This window comes from Aedes albopictus, chromosome 3, assembly GCF_035046485.1.
Source record: "Aedes albopictus strain Foshan chromosome 3, AalbF5, whole genome shotgun sequence".
Classification (NCBI taxonomy): Eukaryota; Metazoa; Arthropoda; class Insecta; order Diptera; family Culicidae; genus Aedes; species Aedes albopictus.
Window position 1 is genome coordinate 321,942,965 of NC_085138.1, and position 25,982 is coordinate 321,968,946.

The 25,982-nt window shown below is 43.1% G+C and overlaps 1 protein-coding gene across 5 annotated transcripts in view; it reads right to left on the bottom strand.

Annotated features, from left to right (window-relative positions):
* LOC109401184 (uncharacterized) overlaps window positions 1-25,982 on the bottom strand; it is a 405,345-nt gene that overhangs the window by 225,662 nt on the left and 153,701 nt on the right. For 3 of the 5 annotated variants that reach the window (XM_062842782.1, XM_062842781.1, XM_062842784.1), the window contains 3 exons: window positions 23,919-24,052; window positions 17,015-17,194; window positions 10,427-11,413 (listed from right to left, as the gene is read on the bottom strand). In XM_062842782.1, coding sequence (XP_062698766.1) covers window positions 10,427-11,413; window positions 17,015-17,194; window positions 23,919-24,052 — 1,301 coding nt within the window. The remainder of the gene's footprint in view (window positions 1-10,426; window positions 11,414-17,014; window positions 17,195-23,918; window positions 24,053-25,982) is intronic. The other 2 variants (XM_062842783.1, XM_062842785.1) reach the window with 2 other exon arrangements.

Genomic DNA, 25,982 nt, shown 5'->3' on the forward strand with positions numbered 1-25,982 from the left:
TCTCAGGAGGAATTCATGCAGGAGTCTCTGGCGGATTTCTTGGAATAATGCCTGTATAAACTATGGGAGGAGGATTTCCTGGAGAAATTCCTAGAGAAATTTCTGGAAAAATTTTAGAAAGATTCCAGGAGGAATTTCTGCAGGAATTCTTGGTGGAATTCTTGAAGGCATTCCTGGAGAAGTCCTTGAATGAAATCCCGGAGAAATGCCTTGATGAATCTCTGGAGAATTCCCTGGAGGAACTCCTGAAGAAGTTCCTGGAGACATGAATGTAAGAATTCCTGGAGGAATCTCTAGAGCAATTCTATGAGAAATCTCCAGAGGAACTCCTGGAGTATTCCCTGGAGGAATCCGTAAAGGAATGCGTAGTGGAATTTTTGGAGAATTTTCTTGAAGAATCTCTGGGGAACTTTCAGATAGAAACTCTGGAGAAATCCCTGGTAGAATCTCAAGAGGAATTCCTTGTAGTACCTCTAGAGGAATATCGGAGAATCTCTGAAGGAATTCCTAGAGGAATCCTTGAGAAATCTCCAGAAGAACTCCTGGTGTAATCCCTGCATTAATTTCATGAGGAATCCCTGAAGGATTTTCTTGAGGATTTTCTTCAAGAATCACTGGAGAATCCTTAGAGGAATCCCTGAAAGAATTCCTGGAGGAATTCCTTGAGGTATCTCTAGTGAAACACCTGGAGGAATCTCCGGAGGAATTCTTAGAGGAATCTCTAGCGGAATTTTTAGAGAAATTCCTGGACGATTTCCTATGGGATTTTTTAGACGAACCCTCAAAGAATTCACAAAGAAATCCTGGAACAATTCCTGAAGGAATCTCTGAAGGAGACATTAGGGTAATTTTCCAATTGATCCACAGCTAAAAATTCGCCTATTGTTGCACACTCCATGTTATTCTTATGAGGTGTGCAAACTACCCTACCCCAGGGAGAAATCCAAGGATCAATTTCTGATGGAATTCCAGAAGAAGTTTCTGGAGGAAGTTTTGAAGAAATCGCTGAAATCCTGAAGGAATCCCAAAAAAAATCTTAGAGGAGTTCCTGAAGAAACCCCAGGAGGAATTTCGCAAGGAATGGCAAAAGGAATTCCTAAGAAAATCATGCAGTAACTTGAAGACGTATTATTGAAGGAACAATTGTTTTGTATAAAATTCTTAAGGAATTCCTGGATTAATTTTTGGATAATCTCTAGTAACATTTTCTGAAGAATTTCGGGAAGATATTCCTGCAGAAATACTTCGATCGATTCCAGATGAAATTATTAGAGCAATCTCTAGTGGAAATCTGGCAAGAAATTATGGAAAAACCCTGAATAAATCTCTGAAGGAATACCTGTAGAAATACCTTAAAGGATCTCTGGAGAAATTATCAAGGGAAACCGTGAAAATAGCACTAGAACAATCACTAGAGAAACCTCTCAATATATCCCAGGACATCTCCCCAAAGAAATGTCTGGTGGAATCCCTCTATGCATTCTTGAATAAATCTCTGGAGAAATCCATGATGGAATCACTACAGCATGCTTTGGAAAAAAATCCTGGAAGAATTAGGTATTCATACTCGTATAATTTACGGAACTTGGAACAAATCAAAAACAGTCATTTTGATTCCTAAAAACTGCAATTTCGGCGTGGCATATTCACATATCGGGCGACCATGCTGCTTAGAAGTCATCTTAAGCCAGGCCCCCCCTGGGCCCCCTCCAGAAAAAAATCCTAGTTACGCCAATGCCGACATGATGTATGTAGTTTACCGTTTATGTTAATGAACTAAAAAAACAATAACGTTGCGCGTAAACTTACACAAAATGTTTATTTATGTCGATATGTAAATTTGTTAACACATTCCTCAAAAAACTGTAAGGAGATTTCGGACATTTTAATATTATCTTCATACCTGATTGGATTCCACAAGGAGTATCTATTACAATTCTCCAAGGAGTTGCTTGTGGTATTCATCTAAGACTTTCCTTTGAAATTCCTCCAGGAGTCTGGAATCCCTTCAATAGTTTCTTCTGGGATTCATCCAGCTTTTTTTGTGATTCCTCATGGAGCTTCCCAAGAATTAACTCAGTTCACCGGGAAGTCTTCGCAAAGTTCCCCAAGAATTAGTCTAAGTGCTCTTCAGACATTCTTCCTACAGAACTTCGGGAATAGCTTTTAAAGTTTCTAAGTGAATTTCTCCTGGAGTCTCCGAGATGTTATTCTACTGAAGTTTCCCAGGAATTACTCCACGCCTTCCTCACGAATATCATGGAAATTCCTTGAAAAGCTTCCGAAGAATTCATGCAGCATTTGTAGTAGAATTCCTCCAGGATTACCCAGGCAATTTCTTCATGATTTGACAGGAAATAACTCCATAAATTATCCGAGGATTCCCTCCAGAACTTCCGTGAAAGTTACTTCAAGAGTTCTTCAAGAAGTCTCCCAGCAATAATGCATGGTTCTCTCAGGATTTCCCTCGAATATTTCCCGGGGTTTCCCGAAATTTCTCAAGAAGATGGAATCCTTGGATTTATTTTCAAGAGATCCACAAAAAATCCGGAAATTCCTTCCGAAGATCCTCGGGAATTCATCCTGGAGTTCTTTAGAAATTCCTTCATGAGTTTCTCGGGAATTCCTACAGGAGGTTCTTGGAAATGCCTCTAGAAGTTTCTCGGGAATTTCTCCAGGAGATCCTCTGGAATTCTTGCAGGAGTTCTTCGGGAATGCTTCCAGGAGTTCTACAGGAACTACTCCAGGTGTATCTTGGGATTTCTTCCCAGAGATCCTCGGGAATACCTACAAGAGATTCACGGAGGACTTTTTCGGGACTTCGTCCAGAAGTTCCTCGGGAATTCCTCCAGGAGTTCCTCGGATATTTCTCCAAAAGTTCTTCGGTAATTCCTCCAGGATATCCTTGGGAATTCCTCTGAGAGATCCCCGGGAATTCCTACTGGAGATCCTCGGGAATTCCTCCATCAGTTCTTGCAAATTCTTGCAGGAATTTTTAGGCAATTTCTGCAGAAATCCCTGAGAGTATATCTTGTAGCTACCAGGAAATTCCTTTAGGAGTTTCGTGGAAATTTATCCACGAGTCCCCGAGAATTTCTCCAGGAATTTTCCGGGAATCCTTCCATAGATTCCCCACGAATACCATGGGAACTCCTATAGCCCATATAGCCGAGGCGGTAAACGCACGGGTATTCAGCATGACCATGCTGAGGGTGACGGGTTCGATTCCCGGTCGGTCCAGGATCTTTTCGTAAAGGAAATTTCCTTGACTTCCTTGGGCATAGAGTATCTTCGTGCCTGCCACACGATATACACATGCAAAATGGTCATTGGCAGAGGAAGCTCTCAGTTAATAACTGTGGAAGTGCTCATAGAACACTAAGCTGAGAAGCAGGCTTTGTCCCAGTGAGGACGTTACGCCAAGAAGAAGAAGAAGAAGAAGACCATGGGAACTCCCTTAGAAGCAACCGAAGAATTCCTGCAGTAATTTCGGTAGAATGCCTCCAGGGCCCATATAGCCGAGGCGGTAAACGCACGGGTATTCAGCATGACCATGCTGAGGGTGACGGGTTCGATTCCCGGTCGGTCCAGGATTCCTTGGGCATAGAGTATCTTCGTGCCTGCCACACGATATACACATGCAAAATGGTCATTGGCAGAGGAAGCGAAGCTCTCAGTTAATAACTGTGGAAGTGCTCATAGAACACTAAGCTGAGAAGCAGGCTTTGTCCCAGTGAGGACGTTACGCCAAGAAGAGGAGGAGAGGAGAGAGGAGGAGCCTCCAGGATTTCCCATGGAATTTTTCAATGATTTTTTTTAATTAATCACATAAATTATCCGGAAATTCCATCCACGAAAATTACTTCAAAGCCTACCAAAAACTCCTTCAACAAAAATCCGGAAATTCCTCCAGAAGATCCTCGGGAATTAATTCTGTAGTTCATAGGGAATTCCTCAAAGAGTTCTTCGGGAATTCCTCCTCAAAATATTCGGGAATTCCTACAGGAGTTTCTTGGGAATTCCTCTAGAAGATCATCGGGAATTCCTCCAGAAGTATCTCTGGATTTCTCCAGGAGATCCTCGGAAATGCTTCCACAAGTTCTTCGGAAATTCTTCCTGGAGTTTTACGGAAACTCTTTCAACAGTATCTTGGGAATTATTTCAGGAGATCCTCGGAAATTCCACCTTGAGATTCTCGGGGATTCCTCAAGCAGTTCCTCGGGAGTTCCTGCAGGACTTCCTCGGGTATTCCTCCAAGGAGAAATTCACGAGGAACTTCTAGAGGAATTCACGAGGAACTTTTAGAGGCAATCTTGAGGAGCTTCTGGAGAAATTCCGAGGAAAACATGGCGAAAATTCAGAGGAACTGCTGAATTTTTGGCAACTCCAGGAGGACTTTGCAAGGAACTCCTAGATGTATACGCGAGAATCTCTTGTAGAAATTTCCAAGGTACTCCTGGAAGAAACTCCGAGAAATTCGTGGAGCAATTTCCGAGGAACTCCAGGAAGAATACCCGAGGAACTCCTGGAGAAATTCCCGAGGAACTTCTGGAGCAATTCCCGAGAAACTTCAGAAGGAATTCCCGAAGAACTTCTGGAGGAATTATCGATGAGCTTTTAGAGGAATTCCGAGGAGTGCATGGAGGGATTTCCTAAGAACTATTGCAGGAATTCCAGAGGATATCCTAGAGGAATTCCCAAGGCACTCCTGAAGAAATTTTCGTGAAACTCCTGGAGGGATTCCCGAGAAACTCCTGGAGGAATTCCCAAATAACCCAAAAAAAAAACTCCCGAAGAACTCCTAAAAGACTTCTTGAGGATCTTCGGAGAAATTTCCGAAGAACTCCTGGAGAAATGCCTGAGGAACTCCAGGAGGAATTTCCAAGGAACTCCAGAATGAATTCCCGAGAAAATCCTGAATGAATTCCTGAGGAACTCCTGTTGTTCTCGAGGAATTCCTGGGGGAATTCGGAACTCCTAGTGGAATTTTCTTGGAACTCTTGGAGGAGTTCCTGAAAATCTTCTAGAGGTGTTCCCAAGGAACTCCTGAAGGAATTCCCGACGATCTTCTGAAAAACTCCAGGAAAAATTCCAGAAAAACTCTTGAATGAATTTTAAGAGGAATTCCTTATGAAATCCTGAAGGAATTCCTGTGGAACTTCTGGAGAGATTCCCATGGAGAAATCTTAACAAGCTCTCTTGGACAAATCTTCGGAAAAACCTGCGGGAAATTCTGGACGTAGCTCTGTTTGAAATTCAAACGAAGTTCTGATGAGAATTCCCGAAAAAAAAAACATCGGTAATACTTTTAGAAAGTACCTCTGCTTTTATAGGTTTTTCAACAAATTGGGGGTGAATACCCAGAGGAATTCCTCGAGAAGACTCAAAAAAATTCTAAAAATAACGTCTTTCAGAATCTTCGATGATTCTTGAATGAAATTTAAAATCATATTTACAAATATTTGATTGTTCTGGAAGATATCTTGAAGCATTCATGGAATGTGTTGATTGTTTCCGGAAAAATTTGCTTTCTTTCCTGATTTAAAATTATTTCAATCAATCAGGATATATCCTAAAATTCCCAATTGTGTTCGATATATTTGAATCAGTGGCGTAGCCAGAAATTGTCTCTGGGAGGGGTTTTCAACGGTCAATGATACCTTTTTTTAATTTGACACTTACATTTTGTAAACAGTAATGAGCAATTGTACACGCAGAAAAATAACACATATTAGAACCAAATATAAAGAGACTTTGTTTCTAAGTCGCGAGGTTTATTGAATCAAAAAAATATTTCTTTGTTTTCAATATTGGAGAACGGATAATGCCAATATGAGCAAGGTGATTCAGTTGCAAAATTACTTACTTTCAAAGCAATGATGTGATAGATTCAAAATCAACAGGTATTTGAAACTACAATCAGTGCGGCGGAGGCGTGATTGTTAAATCAATGAAAATAATGCTTTGAAACAAAGACCAAATGTATTTGATTCAAAGAAAAATGGTATTAAGCCGTGGTTCAATGGTTTATTTTCTTTGATTCAAAGCACTTTATTTTTGAGTTTAAAATATTTTTTTCTGCGTGTATTGGTAGATTGAAAATAGCGGCGCAGCCGAAAAATTTTTTCGGCGCAAAGCGCTTTATACTGATAATTTGTTCCACAAATTTTGGCTCGGGGGGGGGGTTGGGTTTAACCCTAACCAACCCACCCCCCCCCCGTGGCTACGCCAGTGATTTGAATCGTATTTTAACTAAAAACTGCTCCAAATGTCTACCAATATACAGACCGAAAAATTTGGAATCTGTAAGTTTTTATCAACAAAAATTGAAACTCATTTCATCTGAAATTGTTCTAAGAATTGAATTATTGGGTTGGATCAATAATATAAATATTTTTCAGCTATCAAATGTCTTTAAAAGTTTGCACATAATTTGAAATGTCTTCAATATTTCTTCACAAAAATAAATGTCTTCCCAGAAGTTCAAATGTCTTCAAGTTGAAGACAAATCTTCACATCTGGCATCCCTGTCTGGAGGGGAGCTACTTTGCCGTCATCAAGTCATAAATCAGCACATTTTCTCACACACACAAACCCCACATGTAGAATAATCGAACCACCCATGAAAAACTGGCCAAATGTTTCTATACCCGCTATTTGACAAAATTTATTTAAGTCCGAATCGTAATCAACGAGGCCACGAAACGTCAAAGATTTCCAAAAATCTATCATAGCTACCGCGGGCAATAGGCACTGCATGAAATTATCTCTCTTTCTCTCTTTCATTCTTACAGAAATTTTGTAAACAACAAGGCCATGAAACGTCAAAATCCCTTACAAATTAGAACAATGCAGTGCCCTATGTCCGACTTTCAACTCTGTAAATATTGGCAACTCTGTGATATAGACAACTGCTCAGCGACGCCAACGCAATGGTTGGTTCGACGAGCAGTGCCAAAGAGTGACGAACGAGCATAGCGTCGCTAGAAGTCGAATGCTAGTGGCCGATATCCGGCTCAACAGGGTGACACAAGCAGAGGCGAAACAGATTCATCACAGCAAGAAACGGCAGCATGAAAAGAGTGTGATTGCTAAAGCGTAAGAAAGCCTGGATAGGAACGATATGCGGAGGTTTTTTGCAGCTGTCAACGGCGCGTGGCACAAGATTGCGCCAGATAAGCAGTAAAGCCTATAGTACGTACAATGACCGGGAAGGAAATTTGCTGACAGACAATACAATGGTGGTATCCAGGTGGAAGGGGCACTACGAAGATTTGTTGAATGGTAACACTATAAAGCACCCAGGAATAGGACTAACATTAGGGGATAAGCAGTAAACTTCCTAAGCACGGAAGCAAGCAGCCCAGTTTATTATCCTGTTCAACACACTGAGACCTCTTGAGGGTTCTCCATCAAGTATTCGGATCGCAGACGAAGTGTCTACCTCGTTGGTGACCGTGGATGTACTCGAAGGTGCGATCAGGAGATCTTGAGTGCAAAGGAATGACTCTATCATCACACGGTCGCACATGCTCCTCGGTTTTACGGACGATATTGATCTCATCCGAATCAATCGTAGGGCAATGGAGGAAGCTTATGCTCCTATGAAGATAGAAATAACAAGGATAGGCCCAATGATTAACGCGATGAGAATGAAGTACATGATTGCAGGTAGAGACTAATGCAGGTGTTCGTGCTGAGGTAGTGATTGGTTGGGATGTGTTTGTTGAAGTTGTTGAAGTATTTGTTCATCTAGGAACACTTGTGACATGGGTCAATGACGTTTCCCGTAAAATGAAAAGGCGTATTGCAGCTGAGAGTAGGGTCTTTTAGGGATAGCGTAACCAGCTTAGGTCCCGTAATTTGCAAACACATACGGAATTCGCTCTGTATAAGACGCTGATTCTTCCGATAGCGTCACATGGCGTGGACGTGCCAGCATGAAGACCTGGGAACTTTACACGTTCGGGGAAACTGGAGACACATCGTCCAAGACCGACAAAGTCAACAAGGTAGGTATGGAAAAACTGTCAGAAAAATCGACGCACTAAAATCCGTATATTTGAAACAAACGTGTAAATCTGTACCATGTGGAGAACACTCAACGACTCAGCAATCTCGCAATTGATAACATGTTCATGGTCGATGTTTTCATACTTTCAACAACTCACGACGTCACTGTAATGAACGTCGAAATTGACGTGAATAATACAACTTTACTGTATACACTACATTACCTACCATAACCTGGAAAAGAATCTGTACAATTAGCCAAATGTATGTCAAACAACGAGCAGGAAAAGCCGTGTGTCGGAAACCATCCGAACATGTTAGTTAAGCAATAGATCCCAGAGTATTATTCACAGCCATTATTAGTTGTTCACAACAACAAACACAACCACAACATATCCACCATATATGCTTTCACCGTTTTTAGCGTGGACATCCGCAGTCGCCTGATTCTTCCGGGTAGCGCAATATATGATGCATCCACCAGCTTGTTGATAGGTAACTAGTTTTGTGTGTTGATTTATTGTGTGTTTTAGTGCGTGTGTGTATATACAACAGAACTACCTTTCAGGGGGGACAGTGTTTTCCCGTTATCCACTGCAGTGGCAAAGCAAAGGAAAATACAAAATACTCCACAAGAAAACCGTGTCAGTGCTACACTGTAGTGCATTTCCCGAGAGGTAAAGCAGTGCGTCTTAGTTTGAGGACTACTGGAAGGAGGGTTTCATCAGTTCGAGAATAGGACAGACGGAGCAGGAAGTTTTCAGGTACAGTTTCTTAAATGATGTTTGCAGTCGACAAAAATCCTTAGCAAGTCAGGGGTGGGGAGAGATTTTTTTTTGCTTTATCGTATTTCTGCATTTTTACTTTATTCTATGAAATCGTAAGAAATTTAAAAAAATGTCTCAAGAATTCGACAGAACTCCAGATTTGTTTTCAAAAAACAAACAAATACTCCACAAGCACTGAATCAAAGTTCACCCATTGCAATGGTGCAGTGGAGCTTGTGTTCTCCAAGACAATCAGCTTCCCTTTTTAGTCTCAAACTTGAGGCTTAACAAGGTTGGGTTATAAAGATGTCATTGAATAGTTTAAATTTCCACCTATATGGTTTCGCATTATGCGATTTACACAGTATATTCTGCGTATCCTCGCGTTTGGCGTTTTACAATCGATACCGATCTGGTTTCGTTCCTGCTGTTCTTTGTTGTGCTGTGACTGCAAAGATTTTTGGGATTTTAGGTTAGGAGCTCAGATCAATATTCAGCATAAAAGAACAGCAACGATCAATCTTTGCAGACTTATGCAAAATGCTACAGCCCAAGTGGTCCCAAGTCCAGGAACTTTACTTCAATATGGAGAATTTCTATCAAGGAAACCTTGTTAACCCGGTGTTTACTATTTTCAGTAAAAATTAAATGGTAAACTTGCGTGTCATGCCTCGAGCATGTGTGCTTGTCAACAACGCAATAGTTACTATATTTATCTTTGAACTAACCATCAAAGATGTATGTACTATTACAAATGATGTATCTGTTGGAAACCATAAAGGGAAATACGTCTAGTGGTGGATTTATTTACCGCATGAAGAACCATCCCCTACGGATGCTTTGAAACAAGTCATCGCATACTGCACTAAAAGGCCTTCCGCTAATTATTGGTAGTGATGCTAATGCTCACCATATCATCTGGGCCAGCTCAGACAATAACATGAGAGGCTTCAGTTTGATGAAGAACTTTAGTAGTACAACAGATCGTGGATTACTTAACATAGGCAATCGTCCAACCTTCATGGTATCTGCTAGAGAGGACGTGTTAGACTCAACGCTTAGCTCTAGCTTCTAGCAGAATGTGTCAGATGAAGAATCTTTGTCTGATCATCGCTACATCTTTTTGTACTCTTGAATGTTACTTCGCAAACTTTGCGTTTCAGGAATCCCCGGTCAACCAACTGGGATAAATTTCCTGATTTGATTGCGGCCAAATTTCATGGATAAACATCATCAATTGACGCTCCAAGTGATCTAGATGATGTTGTTGATACTACTTGATACTACAATGATCTGTGAAGACCACATTAGGAACTTCTTGGTGGAACTCAGCTCTGGCGAAGCTCACGAAACAATGTTGAAAAAGTATTTTGGCCAATAATGGACCCTAAGCAACTATTATTGAACTCCCTGCTCAAAGCGGTTTCTACCGCCTTTCTGAAGTTTCTTAAAGAATTCAATCTGAATGCTCGAAAAGGACTCCTTTATCCCTGAATTGCTATGAATTGTAGTAGGATTTTCATCATTCAAGAAAAACTGCGATACCAAAGGAGAAAGATGGGGGAGGTCGACGCACAGAAGAATCCGTGCCGTGTTCAGTGAAATTGCGGGAAAGAGAAAGTGTGTAAGTCAGAAGCGCTACTTACGGCTTGCTGCTGATGCTGCTGCATCTGGTGGACAATGTTGGGTCTGTGCGATAGGGGGAACGCTGCGGCCATGCTGTCCCGCACCGGCGTGCAAGTGGTGACCAGGGGATAGCTCATCAGCGTGTTAATACTGTTCGGCGGTGGTCGCATATCGGGGCTGTTGACCCGACTGTTGTTGTTGTTGTTATTGCTGGTGCAATTCTGATTGCTGAATGTTGCGGCAATGTTGTCATTGTTCAGGATAATGTTCTGATTGACTTCCATCATGCCGGGTTGCCGAGGTGGTAACGGTGGAGGCTCCGCCTGTAGTTCTCCGCCTCCCCCTCGTTCCGTACCGTGATGGTACATCGTCGATTGTTCAGCCTTCATCTCCCCCAAGTTGCCGTTCTTCTTACGCTTCGATTTGCCTGGTTTGCTGATTCCCGCGGAATTGCTGTTATTGTTGTTGGAGTTTTTGCCGGTTCCGGGAGTGCCAGCACCTAGTACGGAATGGTCCAAATCGGATACCACGATGTTCCTTCGGGATCCGACGGTGTCGACCGAATCCAGCGCTGAATCCGACCGTTTTGGAATGTTTCTTTGCGGCAACGGAGGCGGAGTGTCGTGTTGGCTTTTGTGACTTCGATCCGACACGTTGCTACTGCTGTATTTCTTCTTCGAGGGAGTTCCGCCACTTCCGGATGAGGAATTTAGCCCATGTCCACCGAAGGGGTTCCCGCTGTGATTGGGATGACTTCCGGGACTGGCTGGGCTCAGGCACTCCGGCGATCCCACCGATGACTGATGCTGATGGTGGTGCCCGGTGATCTGCGGCGAACCTATGTGCAGGTTGGTGTCTTTGTCTACGGATTTCTTTTTCGTTCCAAGACTGAGAGAAGACAGTGATCGAGGGAAACGGGAAAGGAATGCCGGTGTGGAAGTGTTCTGTGGCGGGGGCTGCGGAAAGAGTGGTGAAGTGACGGGTGAAAATGGCGGAAATGAGGCATCCTGTAATGGAAAAAAAAGAGAGAAGAAAAAGACAAACGACACGTGTGGTGGGAGTGAGGTGTAGTGTATGAGATTTACTGATTAGGTATTGTGTTAAAGAGCGTTTCATTAGCGACAGCCTCGCGATTAACAACACTGATGATAGGTACGTTGAAGTGCATTGGCGCGTTTCCGCAAGATGGCAGCACGCGCGTTTGGTCGTGTTTATAGAGACGAAGTAATAAATCGAAAAGGTGGAAAGGAGGAATAGTCGATCCTATTGGTGCGTAGATTACTTGTTTTATGCGGTGCGATTTAGAAGTTATGCTAGTCTGCAAATACAATTGTAGCTGATTATTACGAAACTTATCGAGAACCTTTTAAATTTAAAATCCTTTATCACGCGATTGCCGTAACATTCGCCATAAATCCCAAGTGGACCCTCTTGATATACACAGACTACATCTAGAGTAAACGTACGTTCTGATAGAACCAGCAAATTGGAATAAATACTTTTGAGAGATACATAATAGTAAATAGATAACGATCTAGCAACACCAACCAAGATTTCCATAACAAATTTTGAAAATATATACTGGTAACATACTAAAACATAAGTAACTAAAACGATAAAAATATCAACTAGCGCAAACAGCAAGACAAAGTATATGATATAAACAAACCGTAACAATTCTAGATATGGATACTGATACAAAGATTATCACACACACAAGCATTCACCTTCAAGATCTACTTAAACATAACAGAACGAACCAAAGGGCTTCGATATCTCGGACGATTTCATTCACCCGAATGATTGAGGGGTACCCGTGCGCAACGCTTACAACAACGGAGATGAACGGCTACCTACTAATTGCGACGAAGATGAGCTATTCACCCGGCTCGCGCCTTATTCGATGGGTTATGTGGTACATGTCACAAATGGTCGTCGACTGATTATTAACGCGGTTAACATGGAGCGTGTGACAAGACAAATTATTTGACGACATCGATGGGGATTAATGGAAATTAATCAGCGGCAGGGCGGCATGAGCGTAGTGTAATGATGATTGTTACAGATTAGGCGCGAAGTTTCGTGCTGGTTGAGAGGCTCGGTCAACGCGATGGCTGAGAGGTTATCGACGGCTGAAGAACGGAAGATCGAATGGACAATATGTGTTGGAAAGTTGCGCTGATTGCTACAAGATATTTTCAAAAATTTCAGGAACAATCGCCGGAGTAATTAATAGAGGAATCACCGGAGGAAAACCTAGAGGAATCCCCGGAAGAATTGCTAAAGAAATCCCCGGACGTATTCCCGGAGGAATTCCTAGAGAAATCCCCGGAGGACTTCCTAGAGAAATTCCTGGAGGAATCCCTGGAGGAATTCCCGGAGGAATCCCCGGAGGAATACCTAGAGGAATCCCCGGAGGAATTCCTAGAGGAATCCCCGGAGGAATTCCTAGAGGAATCCCCGGAGGAATTCCTAGAGGAATCCCCGGAGGAAATCCTAGAGGAATCCTCGGAGGAATTCTTCGAGGAATCCCCGAAGGAATTCCTAGAGGTATCCCCGGAGGAATTCCTAGAGGAATCCTCGGAGGAATTCTTCGAGGAATCTCCGGAGTCCCGAAGGAATTCCTAGAAGAATCTCTGGAGGAATTCCTAGAGGAATCCCCGGAGGAATTTCTAGAGGAATTCCCGGAGGAATTCGTAGAGGAATCCCCGGAGGAATTCCTAGAGAAATCCCCGGAGATACTCCCGGAGGAATACCCGGAGGAATTCCTAGAGAAATCCCCGGAGGACATCCTAGAGATATTCCTGGAGGAATTCCCGGAGGAACCCCCGGAGGAACCCCCAAGGAATACCTAGAGGAATCCCCGAAGGAATTCTTCGAGGAATCTCCGGAGTCCCGAAGGAATTCCTGGAGGAATCTCTGGAGGAATCCCCGGAGGATTTCCAAGAGGAATCCCCGGAAGAATTCCAAGAGGAATCCCCGGAGGAATTCCAAGAGGAATTCCCGAAGGAATTCCAAGAGGATTTCCCGGAGGAATTCCAAGAGGATTTCCCGGAGGATTTCCAAGAGGAATTCCAAGAGGAATTCCAAGAGGAATTCCCGGAGGAATTCCTCAAAGAATCCTCGGAGAAATTCCTCGAGGAATCCCGGAGGAATTCCTAGAGGAATCCCCGGAGGAATTCCTAGAGGAATCCCCGGAGGAATTCCTAGAGGAATCCCCGGAGAAATTCCTAGAGGAATCCCCGGAGAAATTCCTAGAGGAATCCCCGGAGAAATTCCTAGAGGAATCCCCGGAGAAATTCCTTGGGGAATCCCCAGAGGAATTCCTAGAGGAATCCCCGGAGGAATTCCTAGAGAAATCCCCGGAGGAATTCCTAGAGGAATCCCCGGAGGAATTCCTAGAGGAATCCCCGGAGGAATTTCTAGAGGAATCCCCGGAGGAATTCCTAGAGGAATCCCCGGAGGAATTCCTAGAGGAATCCCCGGAAGAATTCCTAGAGGAATCCCCGGAGGAATTCCTAGAGGAATCCCCGGAGGAATTCCCGGAGGACTTCCTAGAGGAATCCCCAGAAGACTGCCTTGAGGGATTCTCGGAGGACTTCCTAGAGGAATCCCCGGAGGTATTCCTAGAGGAATCCTCGGAGGACTTCTTAGAGGAATACTCGGAGGACGTCTTAGAGAAATCCTCGGAGGACTTCCTAGAGGAATCCCCGGAGGAATTCTTAGGGCAAAATCTGATGTAATCTCTAGGTTAACATACGGGCGAATTTTTGCGACAACTTCCACAGGAATTCCCAGGGCAACTTTGGGAACTTTGCAAGGAATTCCTAGTTACTAGTAGTACAATTTCCGAAAGGCGAACTTCCAGTAGAATTCCTACGAGAACTTCCGAAGGAATTCCTGAATGAAATTTTGATAGGGATCACTGTAGGAGTTCCAGGACGAATCTCGAAAAATAAATTACAGAATTTCTAAACGAACTTTCTGCAGGACACCTTGGGGAAATTCTTAGAGGACTACCGGGAGGAATCGTCAGATTAACCCGAAGGAAATTCTTTTAAGGAATCCATGGAAGAGCCAACAAAGACATTGTTATAGGAATTCTAAAAAATCACTGAGAGTAATTCCTGGAGAAATACTCTGAGAAGTCCTTAAAGTAACTCCCAGAGGTATTTCTGGAGGCATTCCTGGAAGTATCCCTGAAGAAGTTTCCGGAGAAATCCTGGAGAATCCTCGGAAAAATGATTGAAGGAATTCCCCCTGGAGAAAATTGAAGAAGAATTCCAGGAGAAATTTTAGAAGGAATCACTGTAGCAATCCCAAAACTAATCCTAAAGCAAATTACATAATTTCTGAACGAATTACTGCAGAAAATCTCGGAGAAATTCTTAGAGAACCATCCGGAGCAATCACCAGATAAATCATAAAACGTTGGAAGCTCTTGAGAAATTGCCGAAGGAATATCCGGAGAAATCTCTAGAGGAAAATCCTTATGAATTGCCAGAGAAATCTCTGGACGAATCCTCGACAGAATCCCCGGAGAAATTCTATGAGGAATTTCGGGATTTTTTTTTTGGTAGGGATGACTGTAGGAGGAATACCGGAAAAATCGGATTCTCTCTGGCTTAGCGCTACCCCAACGTTGTTTGTTGTCTTCTCCCCTCTCCGCCTTTTAGTTGGTCTCGTGGGAATTGTTGAATCCACGAACCCATCACACTGACTGACGAATGTTTATAAATTTCGATGGATTTCAACAGAATTTTTGAATGAATTCCTGAAGAAATTCTTAGAGGACTATCGGGTACAATCTTCAGATTAATCCCAAGAGATTTCCTTCGAAGAATCTATTGAAGAATCAACGAAGACATTCTTAGAGCAATCCCCTGAGGAGTCCCTAAATCCCTAGAGGAATCTCCGAAGAAATCCAAAGAAGAATCCTCAGATGATTCCTCGGAGGAATCTTCTAAGGAATTCGCCGAGAGATCCTCTGAAGAGCCACTAAAGGATTGATCAGTGGCAGCCCTGGAGGAATCCCCGGAGGCATATCTAGGGTAATCCCTAGAGGTGTCACCGAAGGAATCCTCGGAAAAATCTCCAAGACATCTTGGAAGAAGTTCTTGGAAGGTTCTGAAAAACGATAGATGCCGTATTACGTGGGTAGATTTGAAGGCCTGGGAGATCTTGAAGAGATCGGAAGAGCTCAAAGTCAATTACGTTGAAGGCCTTCACGATCATAGCTCTTGGAAATCCTGAAGACATATATTGTGCATTCCTCAATAGGACATCAAGCATGTTACCATAACGATTTTTTACTTTTAGATGCAGCTTTCAAATTTGATGAAGAAAACGCGAAACAGGTACAAATGTACAATGATACATATTGCCCATTTTACTGGCATTTTACCAGGTTTGCTGGTATGTCTGAAACATACTGGAAAAACTTGTAATTAGAAGGCACGAAATGTTGCTAATTGGCAAATTGAGAGATGAAATTTGTGAAAAAAATCGCGTTCTGGTGGGATTCAAACCCACGACTCCGTATTCGCTAGACCGGCGCTTTAACCAACTAAGCCACAGAACAGGTAATGGTTCTGCGGAATAGAAAGCCAAACTGACTCCGAAGCCGCACCGTGAACACTTCTATTTCACAAATTCATCTCTCTTTTCGGCTTAGATGCCAATCCACAACACACTCCATATAAATAATTCGCTCGCACTTGTAGGTAGTGGGCACAAATAGGAGTGTGTTGTGGATTGGCATCTAAGCCGAAAAGTCGTGGGTTCAAATCCCACCAGAACGCGATTTTTTTTCACAAATTTCATCTCTCAATTTGCCAATTAGCAACATTTCGTGCCTTCTAATTACAAGTTTTTCCAGTAGGTACAACCGATTGTTGCAATACAATTATCGAAAACTTCCTCCGTAAATATCAAAATACAAACCCAATCCCCAATTTCCCGAACACCACATAGTACATTCGATCTTTTTTCTTCGTTTTACGATGCCCACCAACTGCCAACATGTTTACTCATTTCTATTGGACCGTGTTAGACGGTTGTGCAGTTAGTAAGTTCCAGCAAAATATTCCGCGAAAATTCCTTGTTTTGGCGCCGAGCTGAGAACTGAGAAGGGATCGATTCGACGGTCGAGAGCGCGAAATCCATCGAAATTTATAAACATTCGTCAGTCAGTGTGATGGGTTCGTGGATTCAACAATTCCCACGAGACCAACTAAAAGGCGGAGAGGGGAGAAGACAACAAACAACGTTGGGGTAGCGCTAAGCCAGAGAGAATCCGATATTTTAGCAAAATAAAAATGAAAACCTCCTCGCGTAGTAAACCCACACCGGTCACGTTCACACATTCCGTTCGCGATGATATCATATGGTGCTGGTGGATCCGTAAGTCGGGGGAGAATAACCAAAACAACCTAACTATTGAACTCGAATTCGAACTAGGATCCTACAGACACAGGCGACGGTTCTAGAAAAACGCCAAGCAGACAAACGTAGGATAATAGGTAGGAGATAATCATATCTTAAAAAACGAGCAATAACACATATGGTTGTTTTGGATGGGAAACCTGGAATGGCATGCCAAGATTTACCTCTCCGCACACCTGGGCCAGTTCCTCCTGCAGCTTCTTGATGTTGGCCTCCGCCCGGGTGCACTCCGGTGTGCCCTGTTTGTTACTGGCGACTAGGTTGTCCCGGTTTTTCTTCTCCTGCTCCAGCATCAGCTTCAGGGTACGCATCTTCTGCACCTCCATCTCCCGCTGTTTGGCGAACTAAAATGGAAAAGGGAAGTTGTTAGAATTCGACAGATAGGAAATAAAGAAATAAAATCATATACTTTTCCAAAAGAAATCATGTGACCAAAAATACAAAATCGAATAAAATATGTTTAAACTACAACTACAGTATCTCTTCCAGATGGGTCTGTGTCATTTGGCATAAGGTCGTTTGGCATAAGGTCATTTGACATAACGGTCATTTGGCATAATGGACATTTGGCATAACGAGTATGCCAAATGTCCATTATGCCAAATGACCGTTATGCCAAATGTCCATTATGCCAAATGACCGTTATGCCAAATGATCTTATGCCAAACGACCTTGTGCCAAATGGATTTATGCCAAATGTCCCTGAGGAATTCTCCATGATTTGACTGGGAATAGCTATATACATTATCCAAGAATTCTCTCCAGAACTTCCATGAAACTTACTTCTGGAGTTCCCCAAGAAGTCCTTCAGCAATAATGCATGGTTCTCTCAGGATATCATAGGAGTTTTTACCGTTTATTTCCAAGAGTTCCTCGAAAAATTCCGGCAATTCCTTCAGAAGATCTTCGGGAATTTATCCTGGAGTTCCTCGGGAATTCCGCTAGAAGTTAGTCGGGAACTCCTACAGGGGTTCTCGGAAATTCCTCCAGGAGTTGCTCAGGAATTCCTATAGGAGTTCGTTGTGAATTCCTCCAGAAGTATGTCGGAAATTCCCCCAGAAGTTTCTCGGGAACTCGTCTAGGAGATTCTCGGGAATTCCTACAAGAAATCCTTGGGAATTTCACTAGGAGTTCCTTCTAGAATTCCTTTAGGACTTCTTTGGGAGTTCCTCCAGGAGTTCCTCGAACATTCCTACAGGAGTTTTTCGCGAATTCCTGCAGGAGATCCTCGGAAATTCCTCCATCAGCTCTTCAGGAATCCCTGCTGAAATTTCCAGGCAATTTCTACAGAAGTACCCGAGAGTTTAACTTGGGTCTCCCTTTAGGGGTTTCGTAGAAATTTCTCTATCAGTCCCCAACATTTTTTTCAGGAATTTCCCGGGAATCTCGCCATGGCTTCCCCATGAATATCACGGAAAATCCTATAGAAGTTTACAAAACCGTCCTGGAGTTTCTCGGGAATTCTTCCAGGAGGTCCTCGAGCATTTCTTCAGGAGTTCCTCGGGCATTTCTCCAGGAGTTCTTCGGAAATTTATCCAGGAGTTTATCGGGAATTTCTTGAAGAGTTTCTTGATAACACTTCCAGGAGTTTTAGAGAATTCTCCTAGCAGTTCCTCGGCAGTTCCCTCAGGGATTCCTCAGGAAATCCTCCAGGAGTTGTGTTTCTCGGGAATCTCTCCTCGGGAATTTCTCTAGATTCCCCGGATAACTCCTGGAGGAATTCAAGAGGAACTCTTGGAGGAATTCCTGATGAAATCTTGAAGGGGTTCCGGTTGAAAACCCCGAATTTCTCGGGAACTCCTCTAGGAGATTCTCGGGAATTCTTCCTGGAGATCCTCGGGAATTCCTACAAGAAATCCTCTGAAATTTCTCTAAGAGTTCCTCAGGAATTCCTTTAGGAGTACTTTGGGAATTCCTCCAGGAGTTCCTCGAACTTTTCTCCAGGAGTTATTCGGGAATTCCTGCAGGAGATTTTCGGAAACTCCTCCAGGACACCCCTCCAATGGATCCTCGGAGATTCCTCCATCAGCTCTTCAGAAAACCCTGCTGAAGTTTTCAGGCAATTTCTACAGAAGTACCCGAGAGTTTAACTTGGGTCTCCCTATAGGAGATTCGTAGAAATTTCTCCATCAGTCCACAACAATTTTCCAGGAATTTCCCGAGAATCTCGCTATGGCTTCCCCACGAATATCACGGGAATTCCTATAGAAGTTTCCAAAAAAAATATCTGCAGCATTTGTGGCAGAATCCCTCCCGTATTTCCCGTATTATTATACGAAAATTCCACCCAGAATTTCCACGAAACTTACATTAGAAGATCACCAAGAATTCCCCCAGCACTAATCCATGATCCTGGATGCCCTTAAAATTTTTTCCAGGTCTTTCCCGAAAACTCCTAAAGAAGTTCCACGGATTTACTTCCACGAGTTCCACAGAAAAATCTGAAAATTTCTCCAGGAGTTGCTCGGGTATTCCTCCGGGAATTCCTCGGAAATTCTTACAGAATATCCTCGGGAATTCCTCCAGAATCTTCGGGAAGTCATCCCCGGGAGTTCCTCGGGAATTTTTCCTGGAGTTACGAAAACTCCACCCAGAATTTCCACGGAACATATTTTAGAAGATCACCAAGAAGTCCCCCAGCAATAATGCATGATCCAAGATGCCCCTAATATATTACAGGTTTTTCCCGAAAACTCCTAAAAAAGTTTCACGGATTTATTTCCACGAGTTCCACAGAAAAATCTGAAAATTCCTCCAGGAGTTGCTCGGGTATTACTCCGGGAATTCCTCGGAAATTCCTTCAGAATACCCTCGGGAATTCCTCCAGAATCTTCGGGAAGTCATCCTCGGGAGTTTCTCGGAAATTTTTCCTGGAGTCCTGGAAATTTTTTCTAGAATTCCCTCCATAAGTTCCCCCCGGGAATTCATCGGGAATTTCTTGAAGAGTTTCTTGGCAACACTTCCAGGAGTTTTCAAGAATTCCCCCAGCAGTTCCACGGCAGTTCCCTCAGGGGTTCATCGGGAAATCCTCCAGGAGTTATGTGTTTCTCGGAAATTTCTCCAAAGAATTCCTTAAGGTTTTTTTTCCGGCAGTTCCTCGGGAATTTCTCTAGATTCCCCGGATACCTACTGCAGCAACCGTGATTTCCGGGAGTTATTCATACGAACATCCAGTTAAACTTCTGATAAACTCCTAAATGATTTATTGAGAATCTCGTGGAAGTGTTCCCGAGAAAATGCTAGAGGGATTCTCGAGAAAATCCTGGAGGAATTCCCAAGTAGCGCCTAGAGAAATTCCTCAGGTACTCATTTGGAAATTCCCGAGAAACTCCTGGAGGTATACCCGAGAATCTCCTGAAAAAAATTCCGAGGAACTCTTGGAAGATTTCCCAAGAAACTCCTGTATCAATGCTCAAGAAACTCCAGGAAGAATTATTGATAAACTCCTGGAGGAATTTCCGTAGAACTCCTGGATGAATTACCTTCGCTAGAGGTATTCCCTAGGAGCCCCTAAAGGAAATGCCGAGGAATTTCCAAGAAACTCCTGAAGGAATTCCCTAAAAATCCCTGAAGAAACTCTCGGTCAACTCCTGAGGGATTTTCGAGACACTCCTGAAAGAGTTCCAAAGGAACTTCTGAAGGAATTCCGAGGAACCCCTAAAAGAATTCCCGAGGAACACCAGAAGGAATCGGGAGGCTACGGTGGGCGGGTCACGTCATCAGGATGTCGGATAGCAACCCGACTAAAATGGTTCTCGAGAGTCATCCGACCGGTACAAGAAGACGTGGAGCGCAGCGAGCTAGGTGGGTCGACCAAGTGGAGGACGATCTGCGGACCCTACGCAGAGTGCGGAACTGGAGGCAAACAGCCATGGACCGAGTGGAATGGAGGCGGCTACTATGTACAGCAGAGGCCACCCCGGCCTTAGCCTGACCGGTAAGGTAAGTACCAGAAGGAATTCTCGAGGAACATCTGGAAAAATTCTCGAGGAACTCCTAAACGAATTCCGAGGAATACAAAGAGGAATTTCCTAGGAACTCCTGGAGGAATTCCTGAGGAACTCTTAAAGGTATACCAGAGAATCTCTTGAAGAGATTTCCGAATGACTTCTGGAAGAATACCCAAGGAACTCCTGGCAAAAAAAAGAGGAACTCCTGAAGAAATTCCGGCAAACTTCTGGAGGAATTTCTGGAGGAATTCCTGATGAAATCTTAAAGAAATGACGGTTGAAAATCCCATGAGATTCCGGAGAATTTACTGGAGAAATCTTAACAGGCTTTGGTGAGAATTTCAAAAAAAAAAACATCGGTAATAATTTTAGAAAGAACCTCTGTTCCTGGAGAATTCCTCCAGAATCATCGGGAAGTTATCCTCGGGAGTTCCTCGGGAATTCTTCCAGGAAGTTACTCTAGAATTCCTCCATGAGGTCCTCGGGAATCCTTCCAGGTGGTCCTCAGGCATTTCTTCAGGAGTTTCTCGGGCATTTCTCCAGGAGTTCATCGGAAATTTCTCCAGGGGTTCATCGGGAATCCCTACAGGAATTTCTTGAAGAGTTTCTTGGCAACACTTCCAGGAGTTTTAGAGAATCCCCCCAGCAGTTCCCAGGCAATTCCCTCAGGTATTCCTCGGGAAATCCTACAAGAGTTAAGTGTTCCTCGGAAATCTCTCCAAAGAATTCCTGAAGGTTTTTTTTTCCGGCAATTCCTCGGGAATTTTGGGAATTTCGGAGACCTACTGCAGCAACCGTGATTTCTTGAGAATTTCCTGGAGTTATTCATAGGAACATCCAGGTGAACTTCTGATAAACTCCTAAAAGATTTCTTGAGAATCTCCTGGAAGTATTCCCGAGAAAATGCTAGAGGGATTCTGCTGGAGAAATTCCCCAGGAACTTTGAGAACTCTCGATGAACTCCTGGAGGTATAGCCGAGAAACTCCTGAAAAAAATTCCGAGGAACTCAATGCTCAAAGTATCAATGCTTAAGAAACTCCAGGAAGAAGTCTTGAGGAACTCCTGGAGGAGATCCGTAGAACTCCTGGATGAATTACCTTTGCTGGAGGTATTCCCTAGGAGCCCCTAAAGGAAATGCCACGGAATTTCCAAGAAACTCCTGAAGGAATTCCCTAAGAATTCCTGAAGAAACTCTCGGTCAACTCCTGGGGGAATTTTCGAGGCACTCCTGAAAGAGTTCCAAAATAACTTCTGAAGGAATTCCGAGGAACCCCTAAAAGAATTCCCGAGGAACACCAGAAGGAATTCTCGAGGAACATCTGGAAAAATTCTCGAGGAACTCCTAAACGAATTCCGAGGAATACAAAGAGGAATTTCCTAGGAACTCCTGGAGGAATTCCCGAGGAACTCTTAAAGGTATACCAGAGAATCTCTTGAAGAGATTTCCGAATGACTTCTGGAAGAATACCCAAGGAACTCCTGGAGAAACTCAAGAGGAACTCCTGAAGAAACTCCCGGCAAAATCCTGGAGGAATTTCTGACGGTTGAAAACCCCATGGGATTCCGGAGAATTTACTGGAGAAATCTTAACAGGCTCTGGTGAGAATTTCTTTAAAAAAACATCGGTAATACTTTTAAAAAGAACCTCTGTTCCTCGGGAATTCCTCCAGAATCTTCGGGAAGTCATCCTCGGGAGTTCCTCTGGAATTCTTCCAGGTCTTCGGGCATTTCTTCAGGAGTTCCTCGGGCATTTCTCCAGGAGTTCCTCGGAAATTTCTCCAGAAAATCATCGGGAACTCCTGCAGGAGTTTCTCGGCAATACTTTCAGGGGTTTTTGAGAATTTCCCCAGCAGTTCCCAGGCAATTCCCTCAGGGATTCCTCGGGAAATCCTACAGGAGTTAAGTGTTTCTCGGGAATCTCTCCAAAGAATTCCTGAAGGTTTTTTTCCGGCAATTCCTCGGGAATTTCTCTAGATTCCCCGGATACCTACTGCAGCAACCGTGATTTGTCGAGAATTTCCTGGAGTTATTCATAGGAACATCCAGGTGAACTTCTGATAAACTCCTAAAAAAGTTTCTTAAGAATCCCCTGGAAGTATTCCCGTTAAAATGCTAGAGGGATTCTCGAGGAACTCCTGGAGGAATTTCCAAGTAGCTCCTTGAGGAATTCCCAAGTAGCTCCTAGAGAAATTCTCCAGGAACTCCTTTGGGAATTCCCGAGGAACTCCTGGAAAGATACCCGAGAATCTCCTTAAGAGAATCTCCTGAAAAAATCCCGAGGAACCCGAGGAACTCCAGGAGGCATTCTTGAGGAACTCCAGGAGGAATTCTTCACGGAATTTTCGTAGAACTCCTGAAGGAATTCTCTTTGCTGGAGGTATTCCCGAGGAACCTCTAATGGAATCGCCGAGGAATTTCTCAGAAACTCCTGAACGAATTCCCAATGAATTCCTGAAGAAACTCTCGGTGAACTCCTGAAGGAATTTTCGAGAAACTCTTGGAGAATTCCTTGAGGCACTCCTGAAAGAGTTCCAAAGGAACTCCTAAAGGAATTCCGAGGAACCTCTAAAAGAATTCCCGAGGAACTTCAGGAGGAACTGCATACAAAAAATCCGTGGCTAAACATTATGACAATTTCCGAAGCATTATTTCAAGAAAAACTTCTCAAAGAACTTCTAAACAATTTCCCGGATGAATCGACTAGCAGTCGAAAGATACAAAGTCGGACCACATTTGTGATTCCTTTCATTCACATACAATGAAGAAAGATTCATAATTCAATATTGTTTTAATTACTTCATCATTCCAACCGAATGAACCAAAATTTGACTGACAGCAAATCTGCAGCCAGCAAAACAACGCCAACGAGTGTGTTTATTGCCTTTCCATATCGGAAACACATCTCGCGCGTGGGTGACATCGTCGTAAACTGGGTAGGTACCTACATATGAAGCGCCCCTGGCCAGTCGGGAAGCCAGACGAGGAGCCACATGTGCGGCGAGCGAGCGCGCGCGTTAAATAACATTAACAGCATCACTGCTGTTTTCATCATTAATAACTACTACACTACACACTGCACACGTACGTAAGGTTAAAAACCGGAAAAATTTCACTTACATCAACGGGGACCGGGGCGGTGATGGAGTTCCGCGGCGCAATTGGCGTCGTCGGCGTGATGGATGTGGTCGAAGGCGATGGCCGCTGCATTCTGTTGTGGCTCCGTTGCACCGTCAGTTCAACTATGTCGGAAGCTGTGTGTGGTGTCCGGCCGGCCACGTTGGGCGAGTGAATGAGGAATGAGTGCGCGCGCGTGTGCACCACGAGTCCAAAGCGGGGGGCCGGGTCGATGGCGAGACGGTGACAGGGGGAGAGATAGGAAAAAGAGATTTTTTATTTATGAGTAATGAAGTTATATGACGCGAGATGTGTCATTCAGGTGATGGATCTCGAAACTCAGCTCAGGCGTTTGATGGAGAGAAAAGTGGCTTTTGTTGATTCATGTTGACTATTTTCGACTGTTGAATTTTTACTCGGAGGATGGCTTAACAGTCTTGACAAAAATAAAAATACTGCTATTTTATCTTGTCAGACGTTTCGGTCCGTTTGGGACCTTCTTCTGGGACTCTAAAAGATTATTTATTAAGTCAATTAGACAAAATTACTAAATTACAAACATTTTTTGAACGTGTAAATGTCGGTTCCGAGTTTCTGTTTTAAAAAACGTAAATTTCAAAAACTTAATATCCTCACTGTAGAACTCTCCGTGTACTTACTCCCTCGCCAAAACGGACGGTGTCGGTGTTGATTCAAACAATTTGTTTGTTTTTTGTAAACAAAAAAGGTATATAGATATTAGACTGGGTCAACAAAGTCGATTTTTTGGAACAAAGCTTTTTCGATTCCTTTTAGCGTCCAAAACAACTGTACACAATTTGGGAGCGATTGGTTGCGTCCCCGTATTCCGCATTGCGATTGAAATTTGCATGGAATTTAGTATGGGAAAACGTGCTTTTTTGCATTTTTCTTCTAAATTGTATTTGTCTAAAACGATCTAACTAATGACATTGAAGCCTAGGATATGCCGAAAAACTTCGCCGAAGACCACAAAGTGATCCGACACTTGTGAAAAAAGTTATAACGCACAGATTGCCCGGTGGTGCTTAACATGTAAAGGAATAACATCAATAATAAAACCTCAGTTTTTGGCCTAAGTTACCAAGCGAATAACTTTTTTCACAAGCGTCGGATCACTTTGCGGTCTTCGGCAAAGTTTTTCGGCATATCCTAGGCTATACTTTAACGTCATTGGTTAAACGGTATTAAACAAAAGAATTCAGCTAAGTAAAATGCAAAAAAGTACGTTTTCCCATACTAACTTCCATACAAATTTCAATCACAATGCGGAATACGGGGATGCAACCAATTGCTCCCAAATTTTGCACAGTTGTTTTGGACGCAAAAAGGAATCAAAAAAGCTTTGTTCCGGGTTGATGCGGTCAAATTTAAAGCTTCTCCATACAACGTTGACCCACTCTAATAGATATAAGCTTCGCGAATTTTAATGTGATCACTATGAATTAATAACGAAATAGGGTCTGGGACCATTTGGGCAGCAATACCTATTTTGGACACTTGCTTGACCTGAATTTTTGAACATGGCTAGATACTGTGCGTATCTGATCGTGTCTCAAAAATCAAATCAATCGGATCAAAACTGACTGATTTATAACAGCAAGTGTCCAAAATAGGTGCCCTGCCCAAATGGTCCCAGACCCTAGGTCACACACAAGATAAACACTTTGAATGCAATTCAAGCACTCGTTTTCAACCCATTCAGTTCTGCATGTATTCAGCCTATTTAGTTTGATCAGAAAACCGTGTTCTGCCATTATCTGTCACTCATAGCAATATTTCTCGTAATGTATTAGAACTGATGAAATTTATTATAATGTTGGGTTCTAAAGCCACTTATGATACTTAACCAGAAATTTTAGTTTACCTGTTAAACTGACTCGGGACGACGTGTTATTCTTGCTATCTTCCCTATCTTTCTAACAATTTGCCTCGTTATTTTTAGGTAAAGATTTTAAAATGGCGGAAATCACTCAAAGGGGCTTTTCCCTCTTTCAAAATTTTTAGTTAAAAAATAAATAATAATAATAATATTTTTAGGTACCGTAA